The sequence below is a fragment of the Mus pahari genome, chromosome 1 (genome assembly GCF_900095145.1).
Source record: "Mus pahari chromosome 1, PAHARI_EIJ_v1.1, whole genome shotgun sequence".
Lineage (NCBI taxonomy): Eukaryota > Metazoa > Chordata > Mammalia > Rodentia > Muridae > Mus > Mus pahari.
The window spans coordinates 18,855,926-18,871,679 of record NC_034590.1 but is presented as its reverse complement, the minus strand read 5'-3'; the positions used below and the strand labels follow the sequence as shown (position 1 = coordinate 18,871,679).

The 15,754-nt window shown below is 51.2% G+C and overlaps 1 protein-coding gene across 2 annotated transcripts in view; it reads left to right on the top strand.

Moving 5' to 3' along the window:
- Ush1c (USH1 protein network component harmonin) overlaps window positions 1-1,768 on the top strand; it is a 43,391-nt gene extending 41,623 nt beyond the window's left edge. The window contains exons 25-27 of one of the 2 annotated variants that reach the window (XM_021198586.2): window positions 50-105; window positions 480-588; window positions 1,384-1,753. In XM_021198586.2, the coding sequence (XP_021054245.1) occupies window positions 50-105; window positions 480-588; window positions 1,384-1,461 (243 nt within the window). In that variant the 3' untranslated portion in view covers window positions 1,462-1,753. Of the gene's footprint in view, window positions 1-49; window positions 106-479; window positions 589-1,383 lie in introns of both variants that reach the window. The other variant, XM_021198598.2, reaches the window with a different exon arrangement.
- Window positions 1,769-15,754: the final 13,986 nt, after the last annotated feature.

The window sequence follows — 15,754 nt, the reverse complement described above, 5'->3', positions numbered from 1 at the left end:
CATGCATTTCTCCGTGTGCCCTGTGTGGTCACACGGTTTCTCTCTACAGGACTGGATAGACCTTGTGGTTGCTGTCTGTCCCCCTAAGGAGTACGATGATGAGCTGTAAGTGTGAGAAAGCACCCTGCCCTTGCAGCCCATGCCCTCCCAGGATCCTATCTACTTTTCTCCGCCTCATTCAGTGAAAGGGATGTCCTGGGCACACATCTGCTGGCAGTCATGGGGCCTAGAACACCCCGGGCTAGAGACATCCCGAACCATAGTCATGGGTCTTAGTAGTGCTGGCTCACAGCCATCAGCCCATCCTCCCCCGCCTAGACTGGTCCATTCCACACGACTTGAAGATTCTCCTGTGTCTCTAGTGGAAGCAGGGCTGGGGCAGTACTGAAGAGGCAGGCACGGGGCAGGAAGCGCGCCTGCAGAACCTCCTCCAGCAGTAACTGAGCCCTCTTGTCTCCTGCTCCACTCTGCATGTGTAGCTCTTCTCTTCCCTCCTCTGCAGCCGAAAGCCCCCAGCTGGCCCGAAAGCAGCTTGAAGCCTATGAACCCGTGTGTAGACACGGCTTTTCCCTGCAGCTGGAGCCCACGGTGACTAGGCAGGCAGCCGCAGGGCCCTGTCTGCCCATGCTGCGTGCCATGTGCTGCCCGTGATCCTGGAGGTTCTTTGGACTGGTATCTAGAAAGAGACAGAGGCAGCCCGCAGGGGTGTCTCTCTTGGGGCTGCCGTCAATGGCTGAGACACTAGAACTTACGGAGGTGGGAGGTGGGGTTACACAAAGACCAGCTTGGGGCACTGGCTTAGAGTTCTGATGCCCACAGGCCTTGGGACCCGCTCTGGTTCACACGCAGAACCTAGTTGGAGCAGGGTAGCACTGAGCACAATGGCGTCTCCCTGCTGATGGACTAGGCTGGAGGACACAATCTCCTGCTGAGTCCCCTCACAGGGGCCTATCTCCCACCAGGATCCCTGAGGAGCCCCAAGCCCTGCTTAGGCAGAGCCATGCCATTCAAGTTCCTTAAGCTGGTCCAAAGAACCAGGGTTGGTGGGTTCCATTGGTGTGCCCTGCTCAGCCCACACTGTCCTGACACCATGACAGTGGACCTGGCTACCATGTCCTCAGTGTCTGCCTTGTCACCGCTTGCTCTTCTTGACAAGCGACTCCTGTCTTTCCTGCTGCCCCCATCTTCCCACCCCATCCTGACACCCCTTTGACCCCCCCCCCGGCTTCCTGTGTGCTGTGGCTGGTGTGTTTCTACTCGGGGCCAAACTGAGAGGGGGTCCCTGAAGGCTGGAAGGGCTGCGTGCTGCTACAGTGGGGTCAGCCATGGATAGAGGGTCATCTACAAGTCCTGTCCACCCCATCTTTTTCCTCTTCTCCACAGAACCTTCTTTTAAAATCCAGAGAGAGAAGCCAGACAGACCCATCCTGGAGGCCGGCGAGCTCTGCACCCAGCCCCTGAGCTCAGCCTGAGATGTAGAAAGTCTCCCTGGAACCCCCCCCCCGCCCCCAGGCCCTGTGACCTGGCTCCTCCTCTGAAGGCCAGCAAGAGGTGGAGCAGGGACCAACTGCTGTTCTGGAGTAGTCTGTGGGGTTCTAGCTCCCATTTCTTCCAGCTCTGCTAAGTTGGCCCTCCCTGCTCGCGAGTGTTCCTTTCTTGAGACCTCTGGGCGCCCAGGTCCTGCATCTCTCTATTGCCCCACCTCCTGCTGAAATCCCTGATGAAAACCTGAGGGTGAACTCACTAATAAACAAGACTGACTCCTTCTCCAGCTTCTGGGAGTGAATTGCGTGGACCGAAGAATAGAGGCTGTTAAATGAAAACCTGGAAGGTTGTGGCCCCAGGGCTGTGATCTAGACATGATATGCAGAGGACGGGCTGTCTCAGAGCTCAGGAGGAGGTAGCAGGACCCAAGCTGGGCTTAAAGGGGCACCTCGAGGCATAGAGTGGCCCGGCTGCTAATAGAGACGATGCTGTGTCTCCCATGGTTTCCAGGATGGGATAATGAGGGCAAAGGTTTACCACTACACAGAATGTAGCCCAGCAGAACCTTAGGGAAGAGGAAAGAAGGTGTCAGTAGAGACAAGACAGGACCTCTTGGATAGTCCCTGGAGAGAGTTGTCATCTCGCATGGAACCCAAAATACGCAGCATTGATCAGATAAGAACTGGAAAGATCCAGAGAGCGTGTATAAAGTAGGGCTTAGGGCAGGTCCCAGGGCACAGCTGAAGCCAGCATCCACAGAGGGACTGGACCAGGCAGTGGTCAGTCCTGCTGGGGCTGAGGATTTATAGCTGGTCTTAGCAGGGTTGAGATCGGCTGGCTGCACAAAATCCCCGTCTTAAGGAGGTTCCATTTATATAGTTCAACTTTACCACGGAGGAAAAATAGCTATGCTCATTCAACAGAAACCAGACTTCAATCTCAGTCTCTTCCCCGGCTGGCGGAGTATATGGTGTGATTCTCTCTGGTACTGCTCTGCAAGGAAAGAAGCCGTGGCCAAGACAGCTATGAGATTAGGGTGGGGAAGCACCTTCACTCTTCTGTGCGCTGTGGTTGATGTTAACAGTTACAAGCGTGTATTGCTCGCAGTATCTCCCACTTACACTGGTACTATCCTTTGGACCAGGAGGGTCTCCATAAGGCCTGTATGCTCTGTTTGGGACTATCAGGAAGTAGAGAAACTAAAAGGTGGTGCCTACAGGGAACTTCAAGGCCTTTGAGGGTTTACGGGTCGGAATGTCAGACATTTTCTGTTTTTTTTTTTTGGCTTTTGTTTGTTTTTGTTTTGTTTTGTCCCCACTATGTGGGAAGTCAGTAACAGCAGAGTGTCTCCCCTAAGTGAGTTACTTCACAACTGCCTCTTCCTCTCTTTTTCACTCCAGCCCCTCTGCAAAGTGTCCCCACCACGATATCCCGCCTCACCACAGGCTGGAAAGCAACCAACCACAGACTAGACTGAAGCCTCCAAAACTGTGGGCCCAAACAAAACTTTCCTCCTTGTAATTGATATTTTGTTACAGTAACAGAGAGCTAACATGGGTGTGGGGATCTAGCAGCCCATGAGCTGCAGGTCCGCTTGTTACCGGTTGAGATAACTGCATCTAGCATTGTGCAGGAGTCCAAGCCTGGAGTCAGTGCCCTATCCTTGCAGATGACCAGGGGAGGGAGATGGCTCTGTTGTCTTCCGTAGGGAACTGAGGCAGCCTGTATCAAGGCCGGGCTTTCACGGGGAGCAAATGGAGAGCTAGGATGTTAATGCAGACACCACGGCTCGAGGAGTTCTTCAAGTAAATGAGAAAGATGTGGCTGCCATGTGGAATTAGATTTTGGGAGCTTCTGTTTCCCTTGGGTCATCTGTCTTTCCACTGCAAAGGGAGCGAATAAGCAAGCAAGAGAGCAAGCAGCTAAAATTGCAACCAGATCCTGCCTACTCGATTTGAAAGGTCTTCAAGGTCTCTCTCCTGTCCTAAGGACAGAGCCCATACTCCTACCTGACTATCAAAGCCCTATGTCACCTGGTCCCTGGCCTCTCCTCCAGCCCTGTCTCCCATGAGTCATCTCCTTGGCTCTGGCCACGCTCAACTCAGGTTTCCCGATCTGGCCATGTTCTATTGCATCCGTGGATCCCGCGTTTGCTGGCTCTGTTCATTACGTTGCCTTCAAACCCACATGGACTGTCTGTGCATCCTTCAAGGCACAGGTCATCTGTGAAAGGAAGCTCGGGGTTGGGAGTAGCTGAGAACTCGGTGAGGTGCGAGCTAGCTGTTCCTCGGACTTTTAGGGCTGGAATTGACAGAAACCCAACTCCAGAGGACGGTTGAAGTAGCGAGACAGACGACAGGAGTGTTTGGGGAGGTTTTGCTGAGCCAGAGGCTAAGACAGAAGCATTGGGAGTCTGTTCTAGATTCCTGGATTAGCCAAAGTTCTCTCAAAGAATAAGGAACACACACACACCAGGTTAGGGGGAAGATCGAGAAAGCAATACATGTATGTTCCATATATAATTATATGTATGGAGAAGTGTTTAATTGGTCACTGTGTTACGTTCTAAATTTTTAATTTTTTTTTTTTTTTTTTTTTGGTTTTTCGAGACAGCGTCTCTCTTTGTAGCCCTGGCTGGCCTCGAACTCAGAAATCCGCCTGCCTCTGCCTCCCAAGTGCTGGGATTAAAGGCGTGCGCCACCATGCCCGGTAATTTTTAATGTTTTATGTGTAAGGGTGTTTTGCCTGAATGTCTGTGCACCCCGTGCATTCAGTACCCTCAGAGGCCAGAAGAGCATGTCAGATGCCCTGGAACTGAAGTTGCAGACAGTTGTGAGCCTCTCTGTGGGTGCTGGGGAGATCAAACCTGGGCCCTCTGCTAGGGCAGCCCATGCTCATAACTGCTGAGCTGCCTCTGCAGCCCCTGGCAGGTTTTCCCTGTTAAGCCTGAGAGTTGATTCAACAAGGTAAGTAAGGTCCATTTACATCATGGAGGGAAAACACTCAAAGCCCACTGATTAAATGTTAATCTCACCTCAAAAACACCTCCGTAAATAAGTATCTAGGTGTATTTGCCCAAACATCTGGGTGCTGTGCCCTGCAAAACTGACACATGCAATTAACCACCATAGCATTTCTTGGCTCTGCCCGATGCTGGCCAGCTTCATTCTCAGATGCCAAGGTAGCTAGCTGCTGGTATTCCAAACCTGTTCTTATAGCTCAACACAGAATATGGCCGGCCTAATGGGCCAGATTAGGGTTACCTTTACATCCATGGGCCCAAAGGTCAGTGCTGCTCTACCATGTGGACTCCGTAAGTGGGGCGGGGTCTGTTTAGAAGGAAAGGGAAGTGGCCCCGAGCTGCTGCTAAGGGTATCTGCAGAGGATTCTCGCAGAAGAGCCTTCCCTCCCTCCCACCTTTGCTTCCCTGTGTTCCTGAGCCAGGAGGGTGCTGCCTTCCCAGCTTCTAGATGACATGGCCCGTGCTTGGGATGAGATGGGGAGAAACAGGAATGGACCCTGTGACTTAGAATCCAGGACAGGGGTGCTGGGGTTTCCAACAGCCGGTCCTCAAACGCCCTGAGAAGTGAGACCCAAGTCACATTCATTCCCACTTTCTTGGCTTCTTTAGTCATAAGAGAGATTGGCGCTGAGTTGTAGGATTGTGATGGTTAAGAGTCAGAGATGACCAAACTTAGAAGCCTTCTTGCCTCATCAGTTGGTATAAAGTCCTTAAGAATCTGGGATACACGCCCTAGGGAGGGTAGGGTGGGCCCACCTCATCTGAGGATGGAGATTCCTAAAGGTGGGCTCTAGGCCAACGGCAGTCCCTTATGCTGCTCTGCGCCCTTACGTGCACCTACATCAGGGGCAACCTACGCCCCTTACCCTCTCTGTGCACAGCTCAGTGCAGAGCCTTGCACATACACACATGCACGCACACACAAACACATGCACACACACACACACACACACACACACACACACATCTCTCCTTCCTCAAGGGAGCAGGGTTACCACTAGCTGAGTGTACTTACATTCATGAATGCATTTACATTCATGCTCACATGTGTATGCTGGCTTTTAAATATTCATCTCTTCATTAACTTTAGCCCGAACCCATAGAGCCTCTGGCAACCATCACGCACTCTCTGCCCCAATGTGCCCGCTGCAAGTACCTTGTATGAGTGAACTAATACAGCGTTTTGCTTCTTTATGATTGGCTTGTTCTGCTTATTAAAACTCCTCAGGTAGAAAGGAAATGAAAACGAGAGGAAAAAATAGTGAAGAGAATAGAGGACGCTTTTATGTCGCACATCTGGGACCCCGCACTCTGGAGGTCAAGGCATTGAGGCCAGCCTGAGGAACCCCCAAGTTAGACCAAAGCGAACACAAGAAACAGAGGGACTGACTATGATCAAACTGCAATAGATCCATAAAATACAAACCCTTACTTATTCTATATAGTTGATACATGTTCATAAAAATATTTAAATTTTTATTTTACAATTTAATTTCTTTGGTGTACGCATATGTATGTGATGCCCCTGTACCATAGAACATGAATGAGGGTCAGAGGTCAGCTTTCAAGAGCCAATTCTCTCCTTCTACCACATGTGTCATGGGACCCAACTCAGGTCACACAAGGCTTGGTGGCAAGCCCCTCTACCCACTGAGCCATATCACCCGCCCTCATTACAAGAGAATTTTTTTTTTACAAGAACAATTATGCCCTTGTGGTCCACACATTTGTCCCTGTGACGGAATTTCCCTCTACTTTCCTTCTTCCTTTCTGTGGTGCTGGAGATAGTATAGTACTCAGGGATTTCATACACTACACAGTCACCACTGAGTCACCTCCCGTCTGGAATACCCTGCCTTCCTTCCTTTGAAAGACTGGATACTGCATACCCCATTGTGTATGCAGAACACACTTGGTCTAACCAACCTACCCACCATGGGCATTTGGCGGCTCCTGCCCTCAGCTGTGCTGTGGGAACAGTGTGAATACCCACCGGAGCCCCCCTAACTCTTCACGCTGCTACCCAGCACTGGTGCGTCCGCCTAGCTCTTTGCGATTGTGCTTCAGCGGCGGACACAGGCTTGGAAGCGTGGCGTCTGACCATGTTGGGACAGAACCATCGCCTAGACAGACAGCTCCAGTCTGATCCCCGTGACTGCCAAGGGCAAAGTGTCTCCAGGGAAAGAGGATTTCCAGGTCTCTGAGGCCCCAGGGCTCCCTACATGAGCGTGAGAAAGCCAGAGGTTTGATTTCTGCACAGTTCACATGCTCACGGAAAGTGGGCTGGTGGGGGGTTGGCAGCCTGTCCTCGGGCACGCTGGGAAGGCAACCGCAGCAGAGATTCTCCCTCTGCCTACCTGTGCCGCAGGTGCCCGCTCTGACTTCAGACTCTGTCAGGTAAGGGGAACTCGGGCCAGGGAGTCAGAGTCTACTGTGTAGGCTCTGCGTTCAGTTCACAGGTACCACAGAGCCAAAAGCTACCTGATACGGAGCAGCCCCCTGGCCTCCACAGAACTGCTGTTTCCAACTGCTTTCTTTGCAGACCGCTCCTTACTTAGTGCTGCATTTACACCAAGTGCTTACTGTGTGCTGGGCACCCCACCAATTCTTGGAGAAAAACTGGGGTGCATAGTGCATGCGTCTAAGAAGCTGTTTCACCCTGGGGTGTTTTCAGTTCCTCACTGTCTTACTTAGGGTTTTAGTGCTGTGGAGAAACACACTTGGTCTAACCACGCAGAGGTTTAAAGAAGCGTTACAGTCTCAGGAGGGATTGCAAGGCTTTTACCAGATCTTCAAAAGTGCCTCTCACTCACAAGAACTTGTATCCACCATGATAATAAAACAGGATAAACGAAAGCCTGAAGCGTGGGCTGGGCAGACAGCTCAGGGCGTGAAGCACATGCCCTGCAAGCACAAGGACCTGAGTTCGGATCCCCAGAGCCCACAGACTGTTGAGTGGAGTGGAGTGGATCTGTATCTTAGCCACAGTGAGATGTGAGGTGAAGCCTAGTGAATCCCTGGGAGTTTTCAGAACAACCTGGTATCCATAGCAACAAACAACAAAGGTATTTTGTCTCAAAACAGGATGGGAAATGACACTTGAGGTTGTCTTTGGACCCCATATATTTGCAATGGCATATGTACGCTCACGCCTACACATACCTACATATGCACATAACACACACACACACACACACACACACACATGCACACACTACTTTTAAAAAGCCTGAATAGTGAGTGTGGTGATTTGAATAGAAACAGCTGCACAGACTCAAGTGTTTAAACGCTTGGCCCACAGAGAGTGGGTCTATTAAAGGCGTGGCCTTGCTGGAGGAAGTGTGTCACTGTGGGGGTGGGCTTTGAGATCTCCTGTGCTCAAACTAGGCCCAGTGTGGCACACAGTCCCCCGAAGCCTTCAGATCAAGACATAGAACTCTTGTCTCCTCCAGCACCACGTCTGCCTACACACCTCCATGCTTCCTACCATGGTGATAATGAACTAAACCTCTGAACTGTATAAGCCAGCCCCAAATAAATGTTTTCTTTGATAAGAGCTGCCCTGGTCAAGGTATCTCTCCACAGCACTAAAACCCTAAGTAAGACAGTGAGAAACTGAAAACACCCCAGGGTGAAACAGCTTCTTAGACGCATGCACTATGCACCCCAGTTTTTCTCCAAGAATTGGTGGGGTGCCCAGCACACAGTAAGCACTTGGTGTAAATGCAGCACTAAGTAAGGAGCGGTCTGCAAAGAAAGCACATAACGCGTATATCAATGAGAACGCTGAACCGGGTTTACAAACATCAATTTTCCACTTCACTGAGTGAGCGAACAGATGTTACACCTAAGGGTAAACATGGCCCCTGATTGAGTCAGTCACTCATCTGTCCACTCATTCATTCATCCAGCTAACAAATATTGATTGGGATTATTTAACTCCGTGCCAGAGACAACACGTCATGAGTCTCAGCTGCAGTGCTATACACCCAGGACAGCAAGGGAAACCGACCCGTGTGTGAATCATTGCCATGCTGGGTGATGACTGTTGGAGACTGAACACAGGGCTGGGGACTAGGGGGGACCTTTCAGTGGAGTCACTGTGGTGGGGGCTGGGGGGGGGCGGCAAAGAAGCCTTCAGTTGGAAGGGACACTTGAAGCCAGTGTTGAGGACTTAGAAGCTGGTTGTTGGATGACAGGGAGAACAGAGAGAGAGATGCTGTCCTCTCAGAAAGGGCAGGGGCATCTTGGTGTCATAAGTGACTTGTGCAATGGATGCAGGGGCGGGGTCTACATGGGGAGGCCTCAGCTGGACATTACGGAGCACCAGAAGTCTAGCCTCTTCCCTCCCTACAGCATGGCCTTTCTCAGAGTTCCTCATCCTGCCAAGACTCTCACGCTCACTAGTGTGCCTGGAAATGCATCCCAGCTCTATGTGTGAGTGTGTTGTGTGTGTGTGTGTGTGTGTGTGTGTGTGTGCGCGCGCGCGCTTCAGCAATTCCTTCATAATCTCCCTTTTGTCACCTGGACACCTGCCGCCACCATGCTCCCTGAAGCTCCCAGCAAGCTGTATCTCCAAGCTCAGCCAGTTTACCTCCCTTCCCTTCCTTTTCTCTTCTCCTTTTCTCTTTTTTGCCCAACCAGACTGTCTCAGTTTGGGATTTACTGCTGTGAAGAGACAACATGACCACAGGAAATCTTATGAAGGTAAGCATTTAATTGGGGCTGGCTTACAGTTCAGTGGTTTAATCCATTATCATCATGGCAAGAAGCATGGCGGCATGCAGGCAGACAAGGTGCAGGAGAAGGAGCTGAGAGCTCTACATCTGGATCAGGAGGCAGCAGGAGTTAAACAGGCTTGAGTTTCTGAGACCTAAAAGCCCACCTTCCCTGAGACACACTTCCTCCAGCAAAGCCACGCTGACTCCAACAAGGCCACACCTCCCTATGGGCCAAGCATTCAAACACGTGAGTCGATGGGGACCATTCCTTTTCCAACTGTAGGTGCTGAGAGCAGGGACTAACTTCCAGTTATTGTCCCTGTCTAGGGGGCAGTACGGTAGAGAGTTGCCCCTAGAATGGGCACCTCCAACAAAGCACCAATTAATGCTAATGACTGGGGATGCTTTGAGAGCCACTGGAACAGAAAGCATACAGATTCTCAACTCAACCTCAACTCAACCACGCCGGGTTCCACCAGAAGTTCTGTCCCTTACTGGGCTGTGGGAACTATGGCCAGTCCCTTAGCCTCTCTAGGCCTGTTTCTCAAGGACGCAGTACCACTCCCTTCGTGGGTCACAGAGGAAGCCAATCTGTACACAGCAACCACGATGGAATGAACACCTATTGCTGCCCTCCCCTTTACAGCTCATAACACCCACTGGCTGAGCCAAGCTATTCCTCCCGTTAGATGAGCAGGCAGTGTCTCCACATACCCTGCCCTCCCCAGCACCCTAATCCCAGTCCCCCCCCCAGAAGCTTGTCTCTGGAGCAAGAGAAAAACTTGGTGTGATCTTCAAGCTCCCAAGGAAAGGGCAACATGTCTCTCAAAACCGCTGGGGTCGCTCGCTCTTTACCTTAACGTTAAATATATTCACCAGTTTAAATTTTTAATGCCCACAATACAGCTAAAAATAGATTTGGCTATAGGTCATAAGGGAGCACTTCAGCAATACAGTTATAGAACAGATATATGTTAGCTCATGGCTCTGAGTCTGCCTCAAGGTGTACGTCCACTTGACTGGGGGAGCCTTTGGTGACGGGGCTTCCTCCAACACAGCGTCACAGTCATGGGGCTGCCCAGCCTCAATACTGCTGTACCCACACTGCTTTCAGGGCACAAGCATCTGAGTCCATTCTGTCCCCCAGGACAGAGGTACCATGAACTGGCCTGGAATAACAGACTTAATTCTTGTGGTTCTGGTGACTGCAAAGTCCAAGATCAGTGTGATGGTTTGTATATGCTCGGCTCAGCGCAGGGTGTGGCACTGTTGGGAGGTGTGGTCTTGTGGATGTGGTCTTTAAAACCCTTGTGCCAGCCACCTGGGAGCCAGTGTTCTGCTAGCAGCCTTCAGATGAAGCTGTAGAACTCTCAGCTCCTCCTGCACCATGCCTGCCTGGATGCTGCCATGCTCCTGCCCTGATGAGAATGGACTGAACCTCTGAACCTGTAAGCCAGCCTCAATTAAATGTTGTCCTTATAAGAGTTGCCTTGGTGGTGGTGTCTGTTCATAGCAGTGAAACCCTGACTAAGACAGCTAGGAAGAGATTCTATGCCTATTTTAAACCTGCTTCCTCAGACAGCTGCCTTTCTCTGGAACCCACATTGGGAGAACATCAATGAACGTTCTGGAACCTCTTATAAAAACATGAGTGTCATGCAAGTGAGTCCCAATCCAATCCTCTCCTAGAGGCCCCGCCTCCTAATGCCACTTCTTGGGCCTTAGGGTCAGGAGACATAAACATCCAGTCCTTTGCAATAAGGACTTTAGGTCTGTCCATTATGGACAGACACACACTCATCAGGCTAAATAAGAAGCGGGGCTTGCTCTGTGGACACTGCTTCCAGACATGTCTTTACCACCACCTGTCATGTCGCATCCCCTTCCAAACACCTGTCTCCTGCCCTGAGGTTTTACCCTTCCCATGCCAGACACCTGTGTCTCAGAAGAATGCCCCAAGAAGGAAGGCATCTTCTGCTGCCTATTCTGCACAGGGACCTTGGACCACTGACTTTCCTCTCTGCCTATTTCTGTCCTGGGTCACGATGCTCAGACCATCTGCCTCACAGAGGCGGTGATCAAGCCAGGAAGTGTGCTGCACACTAGGTAGGGGCTTAATTGTTTAAACTTGGCATCTTGGGAGTTCAGACATGAGGTGCCTGCCCCTCTGCTGTCGTGGTTTCTGATTTATGAGCCATGTGAGAGAAATCATTCCTCCTGTTTATAGCTGAAGCTTGAGGAGGCTGATGCGCCCATGATCCCATAGCTGGCCAGATAACCTGCTTCCATAGTACAGACTTCCATAGTACTGGAGCCCGGGAAGGCCCAGGAAACCAGAGCTAAGGTCCCTCTGGCAGAGATGTCCTATCTTGGAAATATGAATTGTCACCTATAGATGTGTTGGGCTTCATTCATGGCCATCTTAGCTTTCACGTGGCCACCAAGCCACAGGTCAGGCACACTTTCGAGGAAGGAGGAAAGAGGTGGAAGAAGGCAGGTCACTGCTCTCAGCTCGTCTCCGGGCCAGTCCTCCAGGCTGACAGCCGAGTCCGTGGTAGGCCTACTAGAGGCACACGTCAGGGGTCAGAGGGGGACATCCTCTTCGGCTTCACCAGTCGGCACCTTCCGGGATCTCATATCACTGGGCTAACCTGGGAATTGGATTTTAGAAGAAACAAGAATCTGAACCTTAAGTGTCCTCAAGCAGGCAGGGAACCAGAATGAAGGGTTATTTGGGCTCATGGTTTAAGGAGCTACCGGGTTTCATAGCAAGGACCTTGGCGGTAGGGACATGAGGTGGCTGGTCATGTTGCATCTGCAGTGTGGAAACAGAGGGAAGGGACAGGAAGTAAGGCTAGGTCTCTGCTCTCCAGCACCCCACTTCCTCCAGCTAGGTCCCACTTCCAAAAAGTTCTATAACTTCCCAAAATACATGGGGACCATGTGAGCCTGTGGGGGCGTTCTCCCATTCAAACCGCCCCACGGATTGCCCTTCTCGGTTGGGTGACTGTAGAGAGATTGCCTCTTAGATGGAGACACAAGGGTACTGGGTGTGGTGATATATGTCTGTAATCCTAGCTCTAGGCACAGTGGGGTAGGAGGGTTAGGAGTTCAAGGCCAGTCTTAGTCAAGTGTGGTGGTTTGAATGAGACTGGCCCATTAGGCTCATAGACTTGACTGACTGGTCACCAGGGAGTGGGGCTATTTGAAAGGATTAGGAGGTGTGGCCTTGTTAGAGGAAGTGTGTCACTGGGGGGATGGACTTTGAGGTTTCAAAAGACCTGTTCCAAGCCCAGAGTCTCTCTCTTCCTGCTGCCTGCAGATCCAGATGTAGAACTTTCAGCTACTTCTTCAGCCTGCATGGCACCATGCTTCCTGCCTTGATGATAATGGACTGAACCTCTGAACCTGTAAGCCAGCCCCAATGAAATGCTTTCCTTTATAAGAGTTGCCAAGGTCATGGTGTCTCTTCGCAGCAATAAAACACTGACTAAGGCAGCAAGTTTGGGGCTATCCCGGACTACACAAGACCCTGTCTCAAACAAGCAACCCAACACCCTCAACTGGCAAGAGCAACACTTAATTTGTATATATACGAAGCCCTTATTAAAAGAAGCCAACAGAAAATAATGTTAGCCTTGGTTATTGTCAGGAGTTCCCTCCCCACTTCTCCCATTACATGGTGCCAAGAGACTAAGGCAGGGCGACTCACCAACCGTTCATTTATGTACGATTGAGGATCTCCTGCCCCCATCAGTCTGTGGCTCTTCCTTGAGGTGAGGGAACCTGGCATGATCTATATGGATTAACTAATATAATGCACCTACACCATCGTTGGCAGCTAGGTCTCCAGTCACCTCTCCATTAGGCAGATAGCTAGGCACCAACTGTAGAACTTTCTCTTCTCTTCTCACATAGGGAGAGCGGGTCTGAGAGGGCAGATGCTGTTGCTCCCAGAGTTGCAGACAGAATGTCTCTACCCCAGTCCTCTCATCTATTCCCAGTTCCCCCGAGGAACCACAGAAGCGCTGTCTGTCTGCTTTCCAGCTTCAGTCATGGGGGTAAAGGGAGCAGGAGGAAGTGTCTTTCTTCACCAGTACCGATGGCCCCACGTTGTTCTCCGTCCTTCTGCCGCGATGTTCTACAGCATGGGAGTGACCGTTCAACACCATCTATCTACTTGACAGGATCTAGAATCCCCAAAGAGGAGCTGGCCCCGTGGGGCGTGGTGGCGCCTGCCTTTAATCCCAGCACTCGGGAGGCAGAGGCAGGCAGATTTCTGAGTTCGAGGCCAGCCTGGTCTACAGAGTGAGTTCCAGGACAGCCGGGGCTATACAGAGAAACCCTGTCTCGAAAAACCAAAACAAACAAACAAACAAAAAAAGAGGAGCTGGCCCCTGGGCACACTTGTGAAGGATGTTTGAGAATCGGCTGATATGAAATGTGAAGATGCCTCTTGCGCGTGGGAGGCACCACACAGTGGGCTAGGAGTCTGGATGAATGATAAAGAGAAAGATGAGCACCAGCAGCCTTCTCCTTCTGCTTCCAGACTGCAGAAGCAACTGGACAGCCGCTTTGTGATCCCACTGCCACAGTCCCCTTCCAGTAGTCACTGTGCCCTCAAGCCAAAAGTAACTGTAACACAATGGATACACACTGAACTTTGCTTTTGATTTCAACCAGCCCATTGGTTGGGATTGTTGGAAAGGATCGTTTCCTGAATGGCCACCTATTCCCTGGCTGGCATTATCATCATGGGGAAAGCCCTCTGCCATGGTCACAAGTTACCCAGTTAGCCACACAAAGGCCTGAGCAACATGGACCCCAGGAGAGCCACTCCCACTGTGCCAGCCAGCGAGTAAGAATCCAGACTCTTAAATCCAGGTCGGTTCTTGTTCTGCCACCGGATGGTTGAGAATTCTTCAAGTGGGGTACCCTTGCTTACAGTACTCTCTCGGTGCTTACTGTGAGAGAAGTGGCAGGGTCTCCAGGGCTAGCAAGCCCAGAGGCCAGCCCCTCACTGTATGGACACAAGCAAATCCATTTCATCCATAAAGGATGTCACGAAGCATGTGCTCCTCCAGGCCTGTGTCTGCGTTCTCTGCGCCTGCCTCACTGAAGCCCCAGGAAGGACCACGCCGTGCTGGTTGCTTGTGTTTTCAGTGGCCCTGCACTGATGGGCATTTGAGGTGATTCTAGGGTCCAGCTACAAAGCAGTCCTATCACACATCCTTGGCAGCTACAGAGAACCTTCTTGGGCAGCTGGCACCATGCGTTCCAAGAGAACTCTCCAATCCACGTGTCAGGCAGTGGGCTGTGTGCTTTCACTGTAGAGGCAGATGAGGAGACTTCCCTGGCAGCCACGCGTGTCTCTGAGATAAACGGGCCCTCCAGACTGCAGGCTAAACATGGTCCAGCCACTTGCAGCTCTCCTCACTAGAACGTTACACTGGACCACACCTTTTGTTTGCTGTAAGGACCCAGGGAAGGCAAGTGTAAGGTAGTTGTAGATACTGCATGGGCATAGAGATCCTGCCTCCCCGGCACACTAAGCCCCTTTGACTCTGTGATCTCATCCCAGCTCATATGACGTCCTTTCCCCCCCCCCCCATTTAGAAATGAGGAAATTGAAACTCAGAAAGGTGACTGGCCCAAACCATGTAAGAAGTTGTGTTAGAGTCTAGTCAAATGCTCTCTCAAGATAGGGATTGCTCTGAGGACTGTCACTAGGTGGCGCCACTGAGCACACAGCAGCAGAGCCTCTGGTGACTGTACTGAGATACCTATGACAGCAGAAGGCAGTCTAGTCTAGTATGCCCCCTCCCTCCCCACCCTCAGAATGGATGCAGTCCTCAGTTGTGCATCCATGACAACATGGCTGAGCATGTAACTGCATGAAGAATAATTAAGAAAATGTAGAGAAAACCTAGAATAAAAGAAAACTCCAGCCTAGGGCACAGGAATGTTGTTTGACTCCAGCTTAGGGCAGGAAAGTTGTTGTGAGTTTGAGGCTAATGTGGGCCCCACAGTGAATTCAGGGCTATATAGCAAGATTCCATCGATGAGAAGCAGGAAAAGAAGGAGGGAGAGGAGGAGGATGAAGATGATAATTATGATGATATAAGAAAAAAGGAATGCTAGAGCCCACAGCAGTGGGAGTGGATACATGCATGTGCTTATAGACTCACACCCACAGGCAAAATCAGAATAAGCACCTGGACCACACTTGCTTGCTCTCTGGTCCTCCCTTGCTTGCTCTCTGGTCCTCTCTTGCTTGCTCTCTGGTCCCCCCTTGCTTGCTCTCTGATCCCCCCTTGCTTGCTCTCTGGTCCCCCCTTGCTTGCTCTCTGGTCCCCCCTTGCTTGCTCTCTGGTCCCCCCTTGCTTGCTCTCTGGTCCTCCCTTGCTTGCTCTCTGGTCCTCCCTTGCTTGCTCTCTGGTCCCCCCTTGCTTGCTCTCTGGTCCCCCCTTGCTTGCTCTCTGGTCCCCCCTTGCTTGCTCTCTGGTCCCCCCTTGCTTGCTCTCTG